Here is a 19,420-nt window from a genome sequence, read left to right as displayed (position 1 = left end):
GTTCCTTCATGACTAAAACAAAGAGAAATTGTTAATGTATTCAGTCATGCAAAAAGTGAAATTTTAACAGTGTATTCATAATCTTAAAATAATTGAAATTATTGCCTTGGAAAGCTGACCTTTATTTTCACCACATGCAACACTGACCATGGAAAGAAGTTGGTTAACAATTTTAAGAATTTCAGGGAACAAGTAAAATACTAATTTTTTCTTTTAAATGTTAGTTTTCAACTGAGCCACAGGAAAGAACAAAGTTTATTAGTCCTATTGAAAGCAGATCATTTGTCTTCTATACAGCGAAATTGACGGCACTTTTAGTACAATCAGCAACACTAACCACTGCATCCTTTCAACTTATGGAGATGTGCAAAAAATCAATACATAATCACTGAGGGGCTAAAAAGGTCTGGAGAAAATGCAAAGCTTATTCCTTGTATAACAATGCCCATTGTCATTCAGACCAATACATGGAAAAGTATGCATGCAAAGGACAACACTGAGGACCACCTTCACAAAAGTACAGTACCATACGGTTAATGTTATGTGTTTTTCATTTGAACAAATTAGAACTGTACCATACTGAAGTATCTTGAATCACAAAATAGTTAATGTTAAATCTGAAGTATATATTTAGCCGCAGGGATGTCCATCAAGCCAATGCATGAATACACCCACAAACAGTACAATTGCCCTGTAAATTAACATTTGTAATTTTTTTGTTTATGCCTTTGTGAAGTAAGGCTCTTGGGATGTTTTACTATGCAATATAATGCAAGTTCCTGTTGAAGTAATCAACTTTGAAGCAATCATAAATTAGTAACATTTAAATTATTCTCTTCTTGTTTCAAATCATTATTTGTGAAAGGATCCTCAACATCAATTCTGATTTAATTCCTGTACTGAACTGACCCCTTCTCTCTATGGTCAAAATTAATGTTAGAAAAGCATTGGCCAACCAAAGCGTTAAAGCCCAGAAAAGGATTTCATTACAATTACAATTCTTCAAGTAAAGAGCTAGTGTACTAAGAATATAATTAATGCCCCTGCTGCTCTTTAAGGAGCTGCACTACAATAATTTTTCCAGAGCTGTTATCCCCCTTGAGCAGTTTTATTCCTCTAATTAGCACTGAGTAACTCCACTTATTTTCATCCACTTCCACACTGTAAGATTACTTAAAATTAATTTAAATGGGCAGTATTTATTTAAAAAATGAAATAAGACCAAACACCTTCAATTGAACCAGGATTCACCCAATACAATGTGTGACAAAAACAGCAAGATGTCAATGTCACAATATCCACAAACTGCAGAATAATTCAGTTTGGTCAAGAGAATGAAACAAATGTCTGCTTCCAGGTCTTTGTGAACATTAGTTGATGCCAAATGCAAGTTGGTACATAACCCATGGTCAGTGGTGATTTAACTTGGTCAGCAACTGGAGCACGACAATTGAAATCGGCATTCCTGGGAAAGGCAGGGGGAGTTGAGGAGTACCAGCCAGAATTTGCAAGTAACTGCTAACCAGAACAAGTACTTCTATGGGCGCATCAAGCAAGGATATGATCATGTTCACTTGTGACAATCCCAAAGGTCAAATAGCCCACCATTTTTCTGACTGCACGTTAAGAGCAGCCACAGTTGGGATTTCAGAGGGTGTGAGTGCCCAAGTTATCACCTTTAGGAAATATCGAACAAAAACACTGAACAGAACATATTACTGTACCTTATTTCTGATGCTGAATCTTTGAATTTTGTTAGCAAAGTCAGATTTTTCATTTGTTAGCATGCTGTTCAAAGTGAGAAAGTTCGTACTGATCTTATCACACAGCAACTTGGCCTAGTAAAAGTGAAATGCAAAATCTCACATCTGGGAATAATGCCAGTCGTTAGCTTAAAGTTAAATCTTTAAGGCTTTAAGAGTTGACAATGCTATACCATTCTACACAGATATTTTAAAAGAATAGGGGCAACACCAAAGCATCACTGATAAAAATTGTTCAAGTACATCTTATGGCCTTTGGATGGATAAGAAACAGAGATTTCTAGTTCCCATTCTTTTTGTATTTAATCCCTTTATTGAGGCAAAAAGAAAAAAAATCATATTCCCTATTTCTCAACGGTTCTTTAACGCCATGAAAATATAGAAATTTGAGTGTAAATGCAGAAACAGGTTAAGATAAATTAGAAATCAAAAATTATGTATGAAAGAAGAAAGAAGATATTTGAATTGTTATATTCAGAACAAGGAGAAAATTTGGGCAATTGGACTCCTGTGAAATGAGAATGTAAATAGAGCACTTTCTACCACAAGTATCAATATTTATACTTTATGGTAGAGGAAATATTAAGGAGTGAAAGATGACTGATATAGTACATACTTCTAAGAAAGTGTAAAGGATCAACCCTAGAAACTCTGGACCGTTGAGTTACAAACTTTTTCACATGAAACTGAAAACAAGAGGAATCATAGAATATTAGAAATTACAACACAGAAACAGACAAATTACAGCTCATTAAACTAACATTAGCTTTTCATGATCTACTCTAATCCAATTTATTGAATAATTTTCCTCTGCTTTTCCTGTTTCTTTCAGATAGTTATTCAATTAAATTTAAATATGGTTATAAATTCTGGAGTAGAAATTGGTCTTCACTGTGCCTGTTTTCTGGGCTGAAAATGGGGACAAACATGAGCATGTGGGAGGGCTCTGATGCCCACCTCAAGGTCGTCTGAAACATGTCTGGCACCATGCCTGGCCTCAGATAATTCTTAGGTCGCCTGAGTGGCCAGCTTGAAAAGCCATTAGGACCCTTGCATATGCTAACGAAGGGCCTAACACCTGCTTGAGGGTCCCTTTAGCAAGGTTAGGGCTGAGCAGAGCAGGTGTTGGTTCTGGTCTGTTCAGGTTTTGGTGCAATTAATGTGACTAAGGAGCTGCTACCACCAAATATTAGTTATTTTTTAACCTTACCTTTCTATGGAGTTGGGAGGAGCAAGAATGCTCCTCCAAGCACCACAGCATACCCGAGGGCCACAGTTCTTCCTCCCGTCCCCTTCCAGGACATGCCACAGGGTCATAACAAGCTAGCAGTCCCAAATTTCATCTCCAACTCTTGCAGGCACAATACCAGCCAACAGCTTTCATAAATTATTAAAATGAGGTCCAAGGACTAATTTCAGGTGATCTTTAATTTGCACCCAAAAATGGACCAAGACCAATTTTTACCCAATTGTCTCAATATCTACCTATGGTAAAGCATTCCATATTCGAATGTATAACATGGTCTTCTAATATCCTCCTTCATTTTTCTAATGGTGTATTTCAGGTTTTGCCCACTTTTAGCCAATGTGGCAGCTACTGGAAACAATATTTAACTGCTTATTTTGTCAAAACATTTATAATTTTAAAAATTCTATTAGATTCTCTTTAATCTTCTCCATTCCAGCAAAAAAAGATCCATTATTTCAAGCCTCTCTTTATAACTATAATATCTCAATTTTTATAATTTAAACAAACCATCCTGGTATCATTCCAATGGCTCTAATGCCCTTTATATGGTGGTGCCCAGAACTACACCAACAGCGATCAAACCAATGTCTTATACAAATTTACAGCCAACGTATAAACTCATTATTATTTGCCTTTTCATGGCCCTCTCTATCTGCATTCCTGCATTTAAATAACCTTATAACTACCTCCTTAGGTATCTCTGCTCCTCCAATCTGTTAAGCATCTTCCCATTATAAGAAACACAGCCTTTCGCTTTTCTTTTCCCCAAAATGTACTTCTTCACATTTTGCTGCACTGAACTGCACCTGTCCACTAATTAGCCTGCCGATGAACTGCCAGGCAGATCACACACCCGGTTTGTTGAAGCTTACAACCTGTGGACTTGAAATCACTACTTTACCATGGGGAATAACGTGCGTACAATCTAGCTAAGATCCAATGAGAGTGCGGTCATTGCAGGTGGAGGTTAGGCAGTCATGGAGTAGATCAACAAAAGCATCAATATCCTGTTATTTGGAGAGCCTAAAAGAAGTTTGACAATGTGCTGGTAAGGGAGGTTTGGCTTATTTTTTCTAAGACTAGAAAGTGGAGCGGCCTTGGGCTGCCATGGGAATATGTATGTATACAAAGGGGGATAAGAAAGGATTCTGAGAATTCTCCTTCATGAATTACCATCTCAAAAGTCTTGATATTCATGAAGGTTTCATCCAAGGTTGAAGGGTAATCATTTATGTGGGTAGGAAATCAATTGTGAAGGATGATGAGGGATGTGAGCAGGGTAAGAAACTCAGTGGGTATTTGGCTAAGGTGACTTTAAAGGAGGATGAAATCACCAAGAATCTGGGGGAAAATTTTCTCCCTGTCAGGGGGGCTGGGCGGGAGCGGGCGCAGGTGGGTGCACAGCCGATTGCCGCCCGCGATTGGCTGCGTGCCGCCATTTTATGTGGGTGGGCCAATTAAGGCCTGCCCAGCATGACATGCACCTGGAAGCACTGAGTGCTCCCTGTGCGGGCGAGGGTAGTGGGCTGAGTTGGGGCCTGTGCACGAAAGAGCGCAGAAATCTCCCTGAGGCATGGAGCTGCCTCAGGGAGTTTAATTTCATTATGAAAAATTTAAATAAATAAATAAATTTTAATACATGTCCCCTCATGTGACAGTTTAAAAACCTTCATGAAACCTCATCCCGCTCGTGGATGAGGTTTCATGATAAATGCGAAGGCCGCCTGGGCTCTTCGTCTGCCTGCCAACCTTAAGGTTGGACGGGCAGCTCTGTTAATTCCTTTAATTGGCCTTAATAGGCCTTTGACAGTTCGGCGGGCATGCAGCCGACTCCAGTGCACACCCACCAAACTGAAGATCTGAAATACACACGGTGACGTCAGGACGCACGCCTGACGTCACCGCGCGTCATTTTACATGTCGGCAAGCAGTGCCCACCCCCGCACGCCGACCCAAAGGTTCTGACCCTGGAATTGTTCAACTGAGAGATGGAACTGATCAGGTGACATGTGAATTAAGTGAGAAAAGAACCTAGAGCTTTGGCAGAGGATAAACAAAAGTAGTGGAGGATTCTAGAGGGTGTATTGGCCAAGGTGACCAAATGCAGAACATGAACCAGGGCCCCCGGAGGAGGCCAAGATGGATCATGCATTTGGTACTTTTTTGTTGCGAATTTTGTTCAGAAGTTTTGAACAGAAGATTGTTGCGAATGCTTCAGCCTTATCTTTTACACTGATGTGCTGGTGATATAAGTCTCATTTTTTTTTAAAAATGGGGAGTCACTGGCAAAGTCAGCATTTGTTGCCCATCCCTAATTGCCCTTTGAGGACAGGTAAGAGTCAACCACATTGCTATGGGTCTGGAGTCATATGTAGGCCGACCAGGTTAAGGATGGCAGATACTTTCTCTACACAGGTTTTTACGACAATCGATGATGGTCTCATAGTCACTATTACTGGGACCAGCTTACATTCCAGATTATTTTGATTAATTAATTGAATTTATTAATTGAATTTAAACTCCACCAGCTGCTATGGTGGGATTTGAACCCATGTTCCAGAGCATTGGCCTGGGCTTCTGGATTACTAGTCCAGTGACATTACCACTACTTTACCGTCTCCCCCTGCCCAAGCTGAAACAGTGGGAGGCAGTGACTCCATGCAGGATGGAGGCCTGGAGCATCAGAGAGTGAAATTTGGAAGAAGAAACTGCAGGTAGGGCAAAAGTCAAACTTGGTGGGTTGGGGGTTGAGGGGGTGAGGTGGAATATGGAGAAGACAATAGAATATTGCAAAAGAGGAAAAAAAGAATAGAGCAAGCCATAGAGGAGTGAAGTAGTGATGTGTGAAATTGTCTTCAAATAGCTTCCTTCATTTAAAGAAGCTCTGATCCAGGGGAGCAACCAATATGCACATACAAGATTCTTAACTTCATAAAATGAATAACATCTACTTTAATGAACAATGACAATTGATCTTTTAGGAGTATCAAAATGCCATTAGGCCCAACAAGTCCAGCCCTTATTGAAGGGCAAAGTCCACACAGACTCTCCAAAGGGAAATGGGCAGATAAAATTTGAGGGCTGGAGGGGGGGTGCAGATGGAGAAATAACAATTTAAATGAAGGACAGAAAAAAAAAATCCCTCCGGGCTAAATACTTTAGTTTAGTCCTTGTACTTGCCAGAAACAGTCTTCACAACATTTAGTTTTTAGCTGCAACATTCTACCTTCTAATTTTTAAGCCAATTATTTAGCAAATTAAACTTGATCATCACGGAGACCTATTATAGAATGATACAACATTTTTGCAGATTGCAATGCACTGGGATCTGACAATGTTTTTAAACAGTATTTAATTTATTTTACCTCTTGTAAACAGTAAGGCTACACTGACAAAAGGTTAAGTTGATGAATAATGCAAACTTCAAATAAGGAAACATAAAATTATTTGGATTCCACTCTCAACCCTGAAACAGTTACTGTGTATGTTAACACATTTATGAGAACAAATTACAACATCTCTCTAAAATAACAAAGCAGCACTAAATTAGTGAAACTAGCACCCCTTTCAGTTGGAGACAAAGGTCAAATGATATTAAAGAAAATATTCCATTGAGGAAGCTTGCATGCAATAATATAATTACTGTTTAAATAATCGTGCAATTCTGACACAATGCAAAAGCCTATAAATCAATGAATTTCATAAGAACATACATCAAAATCCACTTTCATTCCAAAAAATGAAAATTAACTTAAATCATTTTAGATTGAGAAACTAATTTTGACATAGCATTGGCTATAAAGAAATATCAGTAAACACAGACATTAATAGCTAACATTGCTCCTCTGGAAGTTAATTTTTTGTAAACTTTATTCAACATTAATTGTAGGATATTTCTCTTTAATAAAATCTTTAAATCTACAACGTACTTACAATAGTAAGTTTCCCTGAAGCAGGTGGTCCCAGCAAAAAGATTCGGGGAACTATTAAAAATTTGGAAGAAAATATTACGCTAGTTAAGGTCAATTTATATTAAAAATATAAACAAACACAGCAAATTCAAGATAAATTGTACAATTCCTTTCCAAATCTTGCTTTGTGTAAAATTATGCCAAGCTAGAGTGAATTGTACAGCTTTTATAATTTAAATAAACTTATAAGCTCCTATTGATTTTTCTGGTTCTCCAGTTATAAAATAATGGTATTTATTTTGTGCCATAAAATGAGACCACTCCATGGGCAGAATTTTACGCTGATTGGGTGGGTTATTGTGTGCCAGGCCCGATTCGGTGTGAAATCACGTGAGATGATGTCGGGCGAGCATCCCGATGTCATCCCGCGCTCGAGCAATATTTCAGTCGGCTGGCGTGCTCAAAAGTCAGAAGCGCGTCCACCGACAATTAAGAGGCAGATTAAGGTCATTAACAGTGCAATTGTCTTTAATTTTACGTTGCCTGTCCAACGTTACGGTTAGTGGACGGGCAAATCGGCCAGGTGGCCTTTACATTTTTCATGAAACTTCATCCAAGGGCGGGATGAGGTTTCCGTGATGAAATAAAATAAAAATGAAATTCGGTGGACAGCATTTTCATCATGTATATTTTCGGGTGCCTGATTGGGATGCTTAGACATTTTTTTTTCCTGCTTTTCAAAACTTTATTTTTGATTCCTTCACTGTCGCTGAGTCAAAATCCTGGAACTCCCTTCCTGATAGCACTGTGGATGTACCTACACCACATGGACTGCAGCAGTTCAAGAAGGCAGCTCACCACCGCCTTCTCAAGGGCAACTAGGGATGGGCAATAAATGCAGGTCCAGCCAGCGAAGCCCACATCCTGTGAAGGAATAATAATAACAATAATAATAATAAAAAAAGAATAATTCAGGTCTTCAGCTCCCTGAGGCAACTCTCTGCCTTCTGTCAGCGCTGGCCCGTGTCCACATTGATGTTACCGCCTGCCCTCTTCCGCCCCCCTACCACCCTGGCAGCACTGAGCTTCTCAGAGTGCGTTTCATGCTGGCTGGCCGTTAATTTGCCAGCCAACGGGAAATCATGGCCGATGGCCAATCACAGTCGTCGGTCAGTTCCCCAGCCGATCCCAGGCCCGCCAATCGTGCCCACTCGCCAACCTAAAAATTCTGCCCCATGCCTGTATTCACAGTCCAATGCAGCATTGGTGCAAAGATGTTTTAATTTAGACAGTGTTGTGCTGTAACTCCTGGAAGAGATAGTCTAACTCCATTTCACTCCAGTCAGATTCACCCAACTCGGGATTAACGGCATAAATTCTTAGTGTGGCTGCAAAGTGAGACCAATTCTACAGCTGTAGCATAAGTGTACTTTGATATGGATTTTTAGCAGCCCCTAGATATAGTTTCATTTCTGAATTAATGATTTAATGTTGAGATTAGAGGCCGAATCTTCCTCTGGGCTCGAGAAAACCTGATCTGCGCACTTTTGCAGCTCACATACTGCACCCCTGACCTATGTGTGACTTCACACACCAATTTTGTCTTCTCACACCGGGATTGGGTTCACAGTAAAGTTTGCAAACTGTGCTGGAGTGTGGGTGCAGTTGTGGACCAGTTAGATGACCTGCCTCAGTTCTCACCACAGTATCCCTGCTGCCAATAGTGTTTAAAGGCCTCCTAAACCTCGCCCCACCTCCCTCAACCCCTACGCTGCCCCATGCCCCCTCAGATCACCCATGCCACCTCTATGCCTCCCAGATATCCTTCATAGCCACTCATCCAGTATGCACTATGTGCAGTCCCCAGATTCAAAGCAATATCAGTAGAAAATATTTTACATTTCTTGGGGGGGGAAATAAATCTTTCACCATCCACTAAAAGCCTTCACATCATTGGTACAGAGAAAAAACACATTTTGCCATGTGAGAAAAACCTTGTAATATTTGTAATCCTATTAGCTTGAGTCAACAAACCAGAAGCCCCATCATAGGGACAATCTATTATTACAATTTCTTGAAACTACCATTCATTTTCAGACAAATAGAATACCTATTGTCCTGAAACCCATTAGCACTTGAAACTCAGTCAGGCATTGATTATGGCCATAGCTGTCTAAACATTAGACTGCTGATTTCAATTTTGAAGCAGAGTGCTTGTCAATCAATGTAAGGAAGCAGGTGGTTAGATTTTTGTGGAGAAAATGTTTTCAAGTGTCAAAACCAGAATGGAAAGGAGCAGGTGGTTAGATTTTTTCAAATGTCAAAACCAGTTTTTTAGATCAGCCAGAGCCATTAAATCACAGTAGAAAAGCTGACAGCACAAGTTGACAGGACATTTGTAACATTTTTCACTGCATTACAATATTTTCTCCATTGGAAAAGCAATGTAATGCATTTGAACAAATACACAAGGCTGATCATATTACGAGTCATCTTACCTTAAAAGGCTAAATCTCTATGATGAATCACTGCATTAAAACACACATCTGCATTCTAATACAGCACCAAATAGTGATATTTGAAGGTGTGAACACACTTTACACTTACCTTTCAGAATGTGCCAGACTCCTCAGCAGGCTTTCCATTTTCTTCACAAACTCTCAAACTTGGCGTGCTTTTAATGGGCTTCCAAAAGCCCCCTCCACCAAACAAAAATGGTGTGTGGGAAGAAATCCGATTTCAGTGGTGGCAGGTGTACATTTTGCACAGCATTCCCAACCCACAAAAAGGCCAGAGGGAAATGACGTGGAGTCAGGAATGCAGTGGAAAATCGGATTTCCTCCAAAGTAACCCCAAGTGTAGCCATTTGCACATCGAAACGTGCTTCTGCACCCAGATATTAAATAGTCACTTCAAAACGGCTTGCTCTTAAGACAGGTACTACAGTATTTTGCTCAAGTTACAAACCTAAAATTAAAATCGAACAACTCGACTCTCTAGGAGGCATTTTTTAAAATCTAGTTAATTACCAGTACAAATCGACATTACTCAAACCAGATTTTTTTTTGATAATCACTGCCTCTGGTTATTCTCACCTTCTGCTGGTATTCATTTGCGACATATTTATCACTATCTTTGGGGCTGACCCACTAAACTCAGTTTACTTGGTGCTCTAACATCTATCTAAAGCATCCATCACACTCTTCCACAATGTAGTCAGAAGCTGGTTCCTGGCTTGCCAAGGATGTCAACATATTTTATTAAGCTTTTCCCGATAGCATTGCATTAATCACCACCTGTCCTACTGTTTTCCAGACTTTAAATTTCATTTCTTCAGGTCCATTCTTTGAGATCACCAGGCTTTCCAGATTCTCAAATCTTTTTTGGCTCTCCAACAATTTTTTTTTAAATAGATAACAAACGCAAGAATTCCATGGGAATCATTAACGGAACATAACTTAGTCCTAGCACTAATTTATTTTAAAATCTAAAATGAGGTTGAATCAAAATAGATGTTTTTCAGGGTGGAAAAAGCAACAGGACTTGTATTAGTAAAGTACAGTAAAAATAGATTGCAGAAGTTGGTGATTTGTGCTGTGAGATTTTTAATTTGGGCTGATTAAAATTAAATTCCACACATAGTGGAAAACTGATGAAGGCTGCAACAAGTCAAAGTCAGCTGGCTCCAGACCAATAATTTCCCAAATTCATAGGTTTTAGCTCTGTTTGAATAGGGCTTCTGCCCAAATTCCGCCATCTCTATGTTGCTTGGACATATATGTAATGTTTTAAAAAAGACAATTACAATACGCTATGGGTGCACATTTAACAGAGAGAGAATGTTACTATTGGTGAATGCTATGTGCAACAAAAGCAACAGAAAATTTCAAAGCACAAGCAACGCATAAAAGTATTAAAGGTCTGGAAAATCTTGAAATTTATTTTAACACACACACATGGGTGCCACAGGAATAATACAACTAAATCCAATATGTAAATATGTTCCTCTCTGTTCAAAGTAAATACAGAAAACAATGAATTATTTAAACTCAATACAATCAGCACAAAACAAGCTCTAGCGCCATCATCAGTAAATTTCTTTCAAACTACTTCAAAGCAAATCTTTCTTTGGCAGACAAGACTCTTTTGAGGATTGTCTAATCTCATCTGTAAGAATAAATCCTCAGGTGATTCAAGCCTTTACACTCAAGATTCTCCAGTTAAGGGATCAGTGAAAAACAGAATTATTCTATTATTAACACAAGGTCAAACTCTTGTTTGGGGGAAGCACTGCCTTGGGCTATTGTAATTGTTTATTCCGTACAAAAAAAAGCTTTACTTGCCCTAGGTCATATTTTTCAATAAAAGGAAACGAAATCATTCTATAATTGGATTACTTCCCTTGTAGATTTCTAACTGACAAGGCTGTAACCACATTTCTCAGACAGACACTAATTTTGTACACAGCTGTTCTACTCGTGCGCAGGTACGCAAGTAGTGCCCTCATCAATTTTAAGATAAAGACACTGAAACACAACGTGAAGCAAATATATAAAGTAATTATTTCCAGTTCTAGCCAAATTTTCAAAAGTACTTCAATGACTATTTTAAATTTGCAAGTCCCTCAAATAATACATTGCCATTTTGAGGTTCCCTATGTCCCATTGAACTGAGAGGCATCAGCTGGGATTCTTAAGATCACACATTCTTACATCATAAATTCTGCTTACACCATTAAAAAATACACACAAAGATAAAATACAATAATTTTTCATAAATGTTTTCATGTCAAATAATAAATTAATGGAAACTAGAACAAGATGTATTTGCGATAAGATATAAAGAACTGCAGCCGCTGGATTGTAAAACAAAGTATGGTTTTAAGTCAGGAGTGACATAATAATTTATAAAAGAATTGATTTTTTTCCCCATTTCCTATTTTCTCCTCAACAAGCTGCTTTTCTCAAGACATCCTCAACCAGGAGATCTAACTTTGGTTAAACCAATCCACAATGCCAAGCAATGGTTCATTGGCCATTTTAGTTTTCTCTTTGAGAAGGCTCTCTAAAGCTTGTAGCTGTCAGGATAGCTGTGCATGTAGCTGTGCTAAAATTTTAGAAAATCCTGAAAAATAATTTAACAAAGCACTTATATTTCCATCAAGATTAAAAAGTGTCCTCACCTTCATCATTTTCTTTTTTAAGATGATCTATCATATACTGAATGGGATCCATTGGTTTATCCACTAGCAGACACTGCAACATTCTCTGAGAGACACAAGAAAATAAGAGGTTACACTGCCTCCTTATAATCCTCACTTCTGACTGTTGGCTTTGTGTAGACATGTATTGTATGCAGTAATTAAACACAAGTACAATGCCAGGCTAAGATTGAAAATGTGTCATTTTTGCAATAAATAGGTTCAACTAATTAGGTCTTCAGTCCTGAGATCACAAGATAGTCTCAGATGAAGAGGATCCTTCAGCCCATATTGATCTGCTCCTTTCCTGAAAACCAGCCCTATGATCTTCTTATGACAACATCTAATCATTCCTTAGATCACTCTAGCTTCATTGCCTCAACTACTCTGTCGGTCTCCAATGATTACAAATGCATTAACCTTATTAGCTGCTTCATATAATTATGAACTCAACCAAATCTGATCCCAATAAATTAAAAGGTTTCTGTGAGATACGTGTTAACAAAAAAGTTGGTTCATCCTTAAATGCACTAAAACATGGAAATATAGAATATTTTAATACACAATTCAATAAATGAAACTTTCCAAGCCAGATTTCACAGTTAACCTGGCAGTATATATTGCATTTATAATGCTGGCACTGGGTGATGCAGCACATTAGAATGCTAAGAGTGATAAGATAGGGATTCAAACCTATGATTTCCAACAGTGATTTCACACTTGAGGAAGAGGAGCTGGCAAATGGAGTAAAGACACTTCCTCACAGATAAAAAAGCAACTAATAATGCTCATTGTTGACTTTTTTAAACATCATGAGAAGCTGTCCAACCTGCTTCCACACTGGGAATGATAGTGCACATGCCTGGACCAAATGGCAGGAGGGGAAAATTGGATATTTAAATCTTCAATCATAGGAGCAGAGGAACAAGAGTAGGCATTTCGCACACTGAGACTGTTCCACCATCATGGCTGGCCTGTGACCTAACTCCACACACTTGCCTTTACCCTATGTCCCTTAATACCTTTGGTAAACAAAAATCTATTAAACTCAGATTCAAAATTAACAATTAATCTAACATTGATTGTTGTTTGCAGATCAGAGTTTCAAACTTCTACTACCCTTTGCATGCAGCATTTCCTAACTTCACTCCTGTAAAATCTGGCTCTAATCTTAGACTATGCCCCTTAGTCCTAGACTCCTCAACCAGTGGAAATAGTTTCTCTGTATCTATCCTAGCTGCTCCCTTAATCATAAAATAAATTTTGGAATAAGTCAAGATTATTCAGAGCATCAGTTTACCTCCTTCCACAGTACATGACTACCCCAACAATAAACTCTATCCTCCCCACACCCAATATCTTCATGCTGTTGTTCTAACAATCACAGGTAATCTTTCAGTTTAAGGATACATTAAATTTACCTTTTCAGTTCAATCTCTATAAATAAAACATTTAATATTTTGTTTTACAACAAAAGATAGTTATATTAACACAAAATGGTTCCATCTTTAGTTCAATTTCCTAAATTCCTAGGCGTCACATCGTGATCTGTCTTATTTGGTGCACCTAAACATCATACATTCTTGGGTCAATGTCGTTTCCACCACAAAATGGTCCGTTGATAGAATAGATTTGATGGGCTTAAAGGCCATTTCCCATTCCATTTATTCTTCTAACATAGGCATAGCCAATTAGTTGAACTGTAACAATAGCAAAAACAGTTGGGTCGTGTCCCTCTTTCAAGCACAGCATAGTTCATTAGAAATATCCAAAAGCCTAAATCATATCTTTTGCATAATTTCCCATGCAATATGCATTTTTTACATACCAAAAAACATAGGGCAGAATTCTCCGGTCGGCGAGCAGTGACAATGTAAAATTGTCTAACTCGGCTGCACGCCCACCGAACTGTCAAAGGTTTATTAAGGCCATTTAAATAGTAATTAATTTAATTAGCTGAGCTGCCCATCCAACCTTAAGGTTAGCGGGCAGGCGAAGAGCCCAGGAGGCCTTCGCATTTTTCATGAAACCTCATCCACGGGCAGGATGAGGTTTCATGAAGTGTTTTAAAAGTCAATAAAAATTTTTAAAATAATTTGTTCACATATGTCACACGAGGGGACATGTTTTAAAAGCTTTTATTTCCCTTTATCTGAATTTACACGTCAAACCGATGGTGCCTCAGGGAGATCTCTGCGCTTAAAGAGCGCAGGGAATGACTCAGGGAATCCCCCCGCCCCACCCACACAGGGAGCGCACAGCACTACCGGGCAAGCGTCACACTGGGCGGACAGTAATTGGCCCGCCCACGTAAAACAGCACCGCGTCCCCAATCGGGGGCACCGATCGGGTTCACGCCTGCCCCTGCACAACCACCCCCCTCCCGATGGGGGGAAAATATGGCCCATAATGCTGGGAAATTTTTACTTCAGTCGATATAACTTCTCTACTGGCGAGCTGCCTGGCAGTTAAGAAAAACAGATTATTCAAGTTTCCCCTCAGGGTTAAAGTGAGATTTATTTTGATTGCTCCAACCATGAAAAATTGAATCACAGCTTCACATCTTTAAATGGATTTGTAATATATCTAACTGTTTTTTTAAACAGAGTGACCATTTGTAACACAGCCACTCTGCATTATCGATCATGTCACAATGGGCTAAGAATTGGTCCAACCCATTTTATGGGTGCAGGGATTCACGACCAGCCCATGCCTGTTGACATGAAGATAGGCAGCATGTGGATTTCATGCTGGCACCTCATTTACCTGTTTGTAGCATAAGGCCAAGTACCTGCTACGCTGCTGGCTACCTCTCTGCTTAGCAGGGGACCGAGCATCATGCCTAACAGTATGTGGTGCAACCGGCCTTCTATTCTTAAAGGCAATCTGTCCCCCCTAAAGGGAAGCTGTACTGAATTACAGGAGGGCTTGCTGCAACTGATAACAAGGAAAGTGGTACACTAGGGCAGAGACCACAGATGCAGAGCTGGAAGTGCACAGGAGGAGAGGAACCATGGTTCCATTGGCGGCCAGGTGGCGTTCAAGGACTGCCCGCAGAAGGGATTGGGAGTAGGTAGCTAGGGGGGGTCAATTCCTTGAGTCTGGCCCTGAGAACCTGGCAATGATTCCACAAGAAGTCCAATGACCTCATGTGAATTGCCAAGGTCAGTGGATGCATCTTCACATGGCATTTCCTATCTTATGCTCCATCAGCCTCTCAATGCAGCACTTCAACATCACTGACCCAGCACCAACCCCTAGCACTCAGGACTAAGTCTAATACCCCACCTCATTTTCTCAAATCCACTCATGCAGTCAGTCTCACACCCACCTCTCACTGCCTCCATATACCTACAGCTATTCAGCTATGGAAGACCCATCGCTCAAACACAGCACTATACAGTCACCTCCACTCTTCCCGCTCTCTTGCAGAGGGTGACACAAATTAGAAAGGAGCAGAACAGAACCTGCAGGGACAAGGATGCCTGCATCTTCCCCCAACAGAGGAGATGGATGCCTGCATCATGCAGCCAAATGCAGCACAGCCCAGGCCATCTGGTATCGCTGAGAACATTGAAGGTGACAGTAAATTATTGCTTTATGCCTTTTCTCAAATTCCAGCTCACTCACATTCCACTATCTGGGATGATGAGCAAACTGCAGATGGTGTTACCATGACCTTTTACTTTCCACTCCACTTGCTTCCCTTACCCCAACCTTCCCCTTCTGATTTTATGATTTCAGTCAGCCATGAATTGCCACCTGGCCTGGCACCAGAGCTGGAGAGAGAGCCATGGCACAGCATCGATGAAGAGGCCCCGTCACTTGATCTGACTCACAGCGACCAACTCAGATACTGGCACTGCATACATGCGGTGTCATCAGGCATAGCTGGGCTGCAGCAAGGCCAGCTCTCTGGAGGGCAAGTCGCAGGGGGGTTCTGCTACAGGCAACTCAGATGAGGACCCCCATGTGATGGCATACTGGAGATCACTGATGGGCATGTGTACCAAGATGCAGGGTGCATTGGCTGCCCTGCCAGACAACCACCTATCACTGTGAAGAAGCATGGTGGAGCTCAGCTCCAAATTGACAGAGGGGATTGTGCAGAGCTTGCCCTCTCTGGGGTCTTTATTTCATCTCCCAGTTGTGCTGCAGATCCCTGTACTTGTTGCAGTGTTATTGTGGACAGGTCACCAAATCCATACTCCCTGTGAGGATGCAGGAACAGTTTCTGCCAAATCCAGGAAATCACCACAACACCCTCAGAAACACTGCAGAATATTTCCAGAGTCTTTGCAACAGCGGAATTTGTGCAAAATTACATTACCTGGAAGTTTGATCCAAGATGCTTTAAGTAATGCTAGTGCTGGGCTACAAAATTCATCAAATAGACCAGAGTGGTCCAAATTTAGAAAATGGACAACATATCAATCAGTGGGACTGCATGATAACATGAAAGCACAAATTCACTTGCTTCTGGCATGTAAATGTGAACAAGGACATCCCTCTCAACAAGGTGTGCTGCATTGGTCACACCAGAGATTACTGGCGACACACTCCCAGGAGGACATTAATTTTCCATAGTGACATCTCCAGAATTTCATACCCATCATCTATTGACCTCACATCCAACCCTGTATCATACCATTGACAACTGTGATTTAGGGTTAGCAGTTTAGTTTGGAATTGGATATTGATGGTGAGAATTAGAACCAGGAGTTAATGGTTAGGGTTATGAGTAGAAGTTAATGTTTAAGGTTGAGATTGGAAATTAATGGCTGGGGTGAGGATTAGGAATTAATGGTTGGGGTTAGGAGTTAATGGTTAGAGTGAGGATTGAGGGTTAGAAACCACTATTGACAACACTATTTTCTCTAGGTGGATATGTTTGTAAACAAACAGCAGAAAATAATTGCTTTCTTTCTCTTTTCTCACCACTCGACCTTCCCCAACCACGCCACCCAACCCAACCACTACCTCAGTGTTTTTGCCATTTTGAACTGTAAAGGATGAATAGTAGACATTTAGACAGATAATGATCCTACCTGAAAATTTTCTAGGGCTGTTAAACGAATGAGACCGGTGATCAAAAAGAGAGGCACAGATCGCCAATCCATTCAGGCACACAAACTACCTTCATTTTCAGAAGAGAGTTAAGTCGAAATAGGATTAAACTAAAAAGGAGCGAAATTTGAAGCAGATGCTTCTTCATATATAGCAACAACTTACCCTAACTGAGCTGAACAGGCCGAAGATGTTGACTAAAGGCAAAATGCACAATTATAAAATCTGTCGTGACATTGAAAGTGAGAATAACTGACAAACATAGACGTTGTTCATACCTGCAGAGTCTGAAATATTCCATGTTTCTCCGCATAGACTCCCAGCTCCGGGGAAATCCGTAACGGCTTTTGGGTTGCGTCCATTTCTTCGAGACTTTATATTTACACACGTTTAAATTACACCTGGAGGCGAGACCTTTCCACTAAAGGGCCCGAGGCGATGGAGGAGATTGTCCACTTCCACCGTATATTGGGATTCAAGTTGTCTCCTTCGCACGAGCGCCCGATTCAGTTGGAGGCCGCGTTACCAAGGCAACGGAGCCTCCACCGATCGATCGGTCGTTGAGAAAAAGAGTTTAATTTACGCCGAAGGCAAACGGAACGATTAAAAAGTGCTCGCGACTAAAGGTGACTGACGGAAGAGCTTCTGATTGACGGTGCGCCAACCGTTGCTATGGATACCGAGCTTGTTGTGACTGTGGAGTCCTCCAGCTGCTGACCTGTGGAGTCTCTTCCAAAGTAATTCATGATAAAACAAATTGTTTTTCTTTCGCATTTTTAAATATTAATCTTAATTTTAGTATTAATATCATCCAACTTCCAAATTCCTGTCACTGTCCACCCCCCCCCCCCCCCCAATCACCATTTTGTACCAGCCTTGGAGAGTTGAGTGCCCCAGTCAATGCATCCAAATTCTGCTGGGAAAAGACTTGGGGAGTAACAGAGTCTTGATTAACGAAAGGGACAGGATCAAACAAAATAATTTAAGTGAGGAGAATGGGGACTTTAAATGTTTTGAAAACAAGCAGTAAAGAAATCATTCAGGAAGCCCACAGTGATGCAGAAGCCATTTTTTTGGATGGGCACACCTAGTTTTGTTTCAACCAAATTCTGGAGCAAAAATGATTTTGTCATGTTTTTCAATCTTTCTCTCCCCCACCCCTTGCACTTGCTCCTCTTGATCTCATATTACTGCTTCAAATTTCATTGCCCTATCTCGTCCCCTTGAGCAGAAATTTCCTCCAACAAAATAAGCCCCCACCACAACCTGTAGCCAATGACTTCATTGGGATTCACTAATTAGGAGGACAGATGCCATCCTTTGTAAGCAAGAGAGTTCCACAAGGTAAGTTGCCTACCCAGTACCAAGGTGAGTGACATCTCTGCTGTAAGCATTACAAAAAAATTAATAGATTAAGTGAATGGGTAAAACTGTAGCAAATGGATTTCAATGTAGGCAAATTGTGAGTTCTACTTTGGACCTAAAATTGATAGAGCAGAGTACATTCTAAATGGTGAAAAGCTAGAAACAATGGAGGTCCAAAGAGACTTGGGGGTACATATAATAAGATCAGTAAAATGTCACAAACAGGTATGGAAAATAATCAAGCAGATGAATGGAATGCTGGCCTTTATATCTACGGGATTAGAATGCAAGGGGTAGATGTTGTGCCGCAGTTATACAAAGCCCTGGTTAGACCACACCTGGAGTACTGTGTCTAATTCTGGGTACCACACCTTTGGAAAGATACATTGTCATTGAAGGGAACACATGATACTTAGACTCCGACTTGGACTCTGGGTTAAATTACGAGCACAGATTGCACAAACTGGGATTGTATTCCCTGAAATTTAGAAGATTAAGGGGTGATTGGATCAAAGTTTTAATGAAGAGATGGTAGATAGAAACTTTTTCTGCTCATCTGGGAGTGTAGTATAGAGGGCATAGTTTAAAACTTAGATCCAGACCTTTCAGGAATGAAATTAGGAAACAGATCCACATACAAAGGGTGGTAGAAATTTGGAACTCTTCCACAAAAGGCAATCGATGCTAGGTCAATAGTTAATTTTAAATCTGAGATTGCTAGATTTTTGTTCACCAAAGATATTAGGGGATGTGAGGTAAAGGGGAGTAGATGGAATTAAGTCACAGATCAAAGATCTTACTGAATGGCAGCTTTACAGGCACAAGGGGTAAATGACCCACTTCTATTCCTGTGTTTGTATGTGCA

The 19,420-nt window shown here is 40.2% G+C and overlaps 1 protein-coding gene across 2 annotated transcripts in view; it reads right to left on the bottom strand.

Moving 5' to 3' along the window:
* The window catches only part of ak8 (adenylate kinase 8), a 135,448-nt gene extending 117,770 nt beyond the window's left edge, over nt 1-17,678 (bottom strand). The window contains exons 1-4 of one of the 2 annotated variants that reach the window (XM_078549986.1): nt 17,469-17,678; nt 12,106-12,190; nt 6,946-6,995; nt 1,725-1,838 (exon numbers count right to left, since the gene is read on the bottom strand). In XM_078549986.1, coding sequence (XP_078406112.1) covers nt 1,725-1,838; nt 6,946-6,995; nt 12,106-12,190; nt 17,469-17,552 — 333 coding nt within the window. In that variant the 5' untranslated portion in view covers nt 17,553-17,678. The remainder of the gene's footprint in view (nt 1-1,724; nt 1,839-6,945; nt 6,996-12,105; nt 12,191-17,468) is intronic. The other variant, XM_078549987.1, reaches the window with a different exon arrangement.
* Between the last annotated feature and the right edge of the window lie 1,742 nt (nt 17,679-19,420).

Source organism: Cetorhinus maximus, chromosome 10, assembly GCF_964194155.1.
Source record: "Cetorhinus maximus chromosome 10, sCetMax3.hap1.1, whole genome shotgun sequence".
Taxonomy (NCBI): Eukaryota; Metazoa; Chordata; class Chondrichthyes; order Lamniformes; family Cetorhinidae; genus Cetorhinus; species Cetorhinus maximus.
This window is presented reverse-complemented; position numbering and strand designations above follow the sequence as displayed.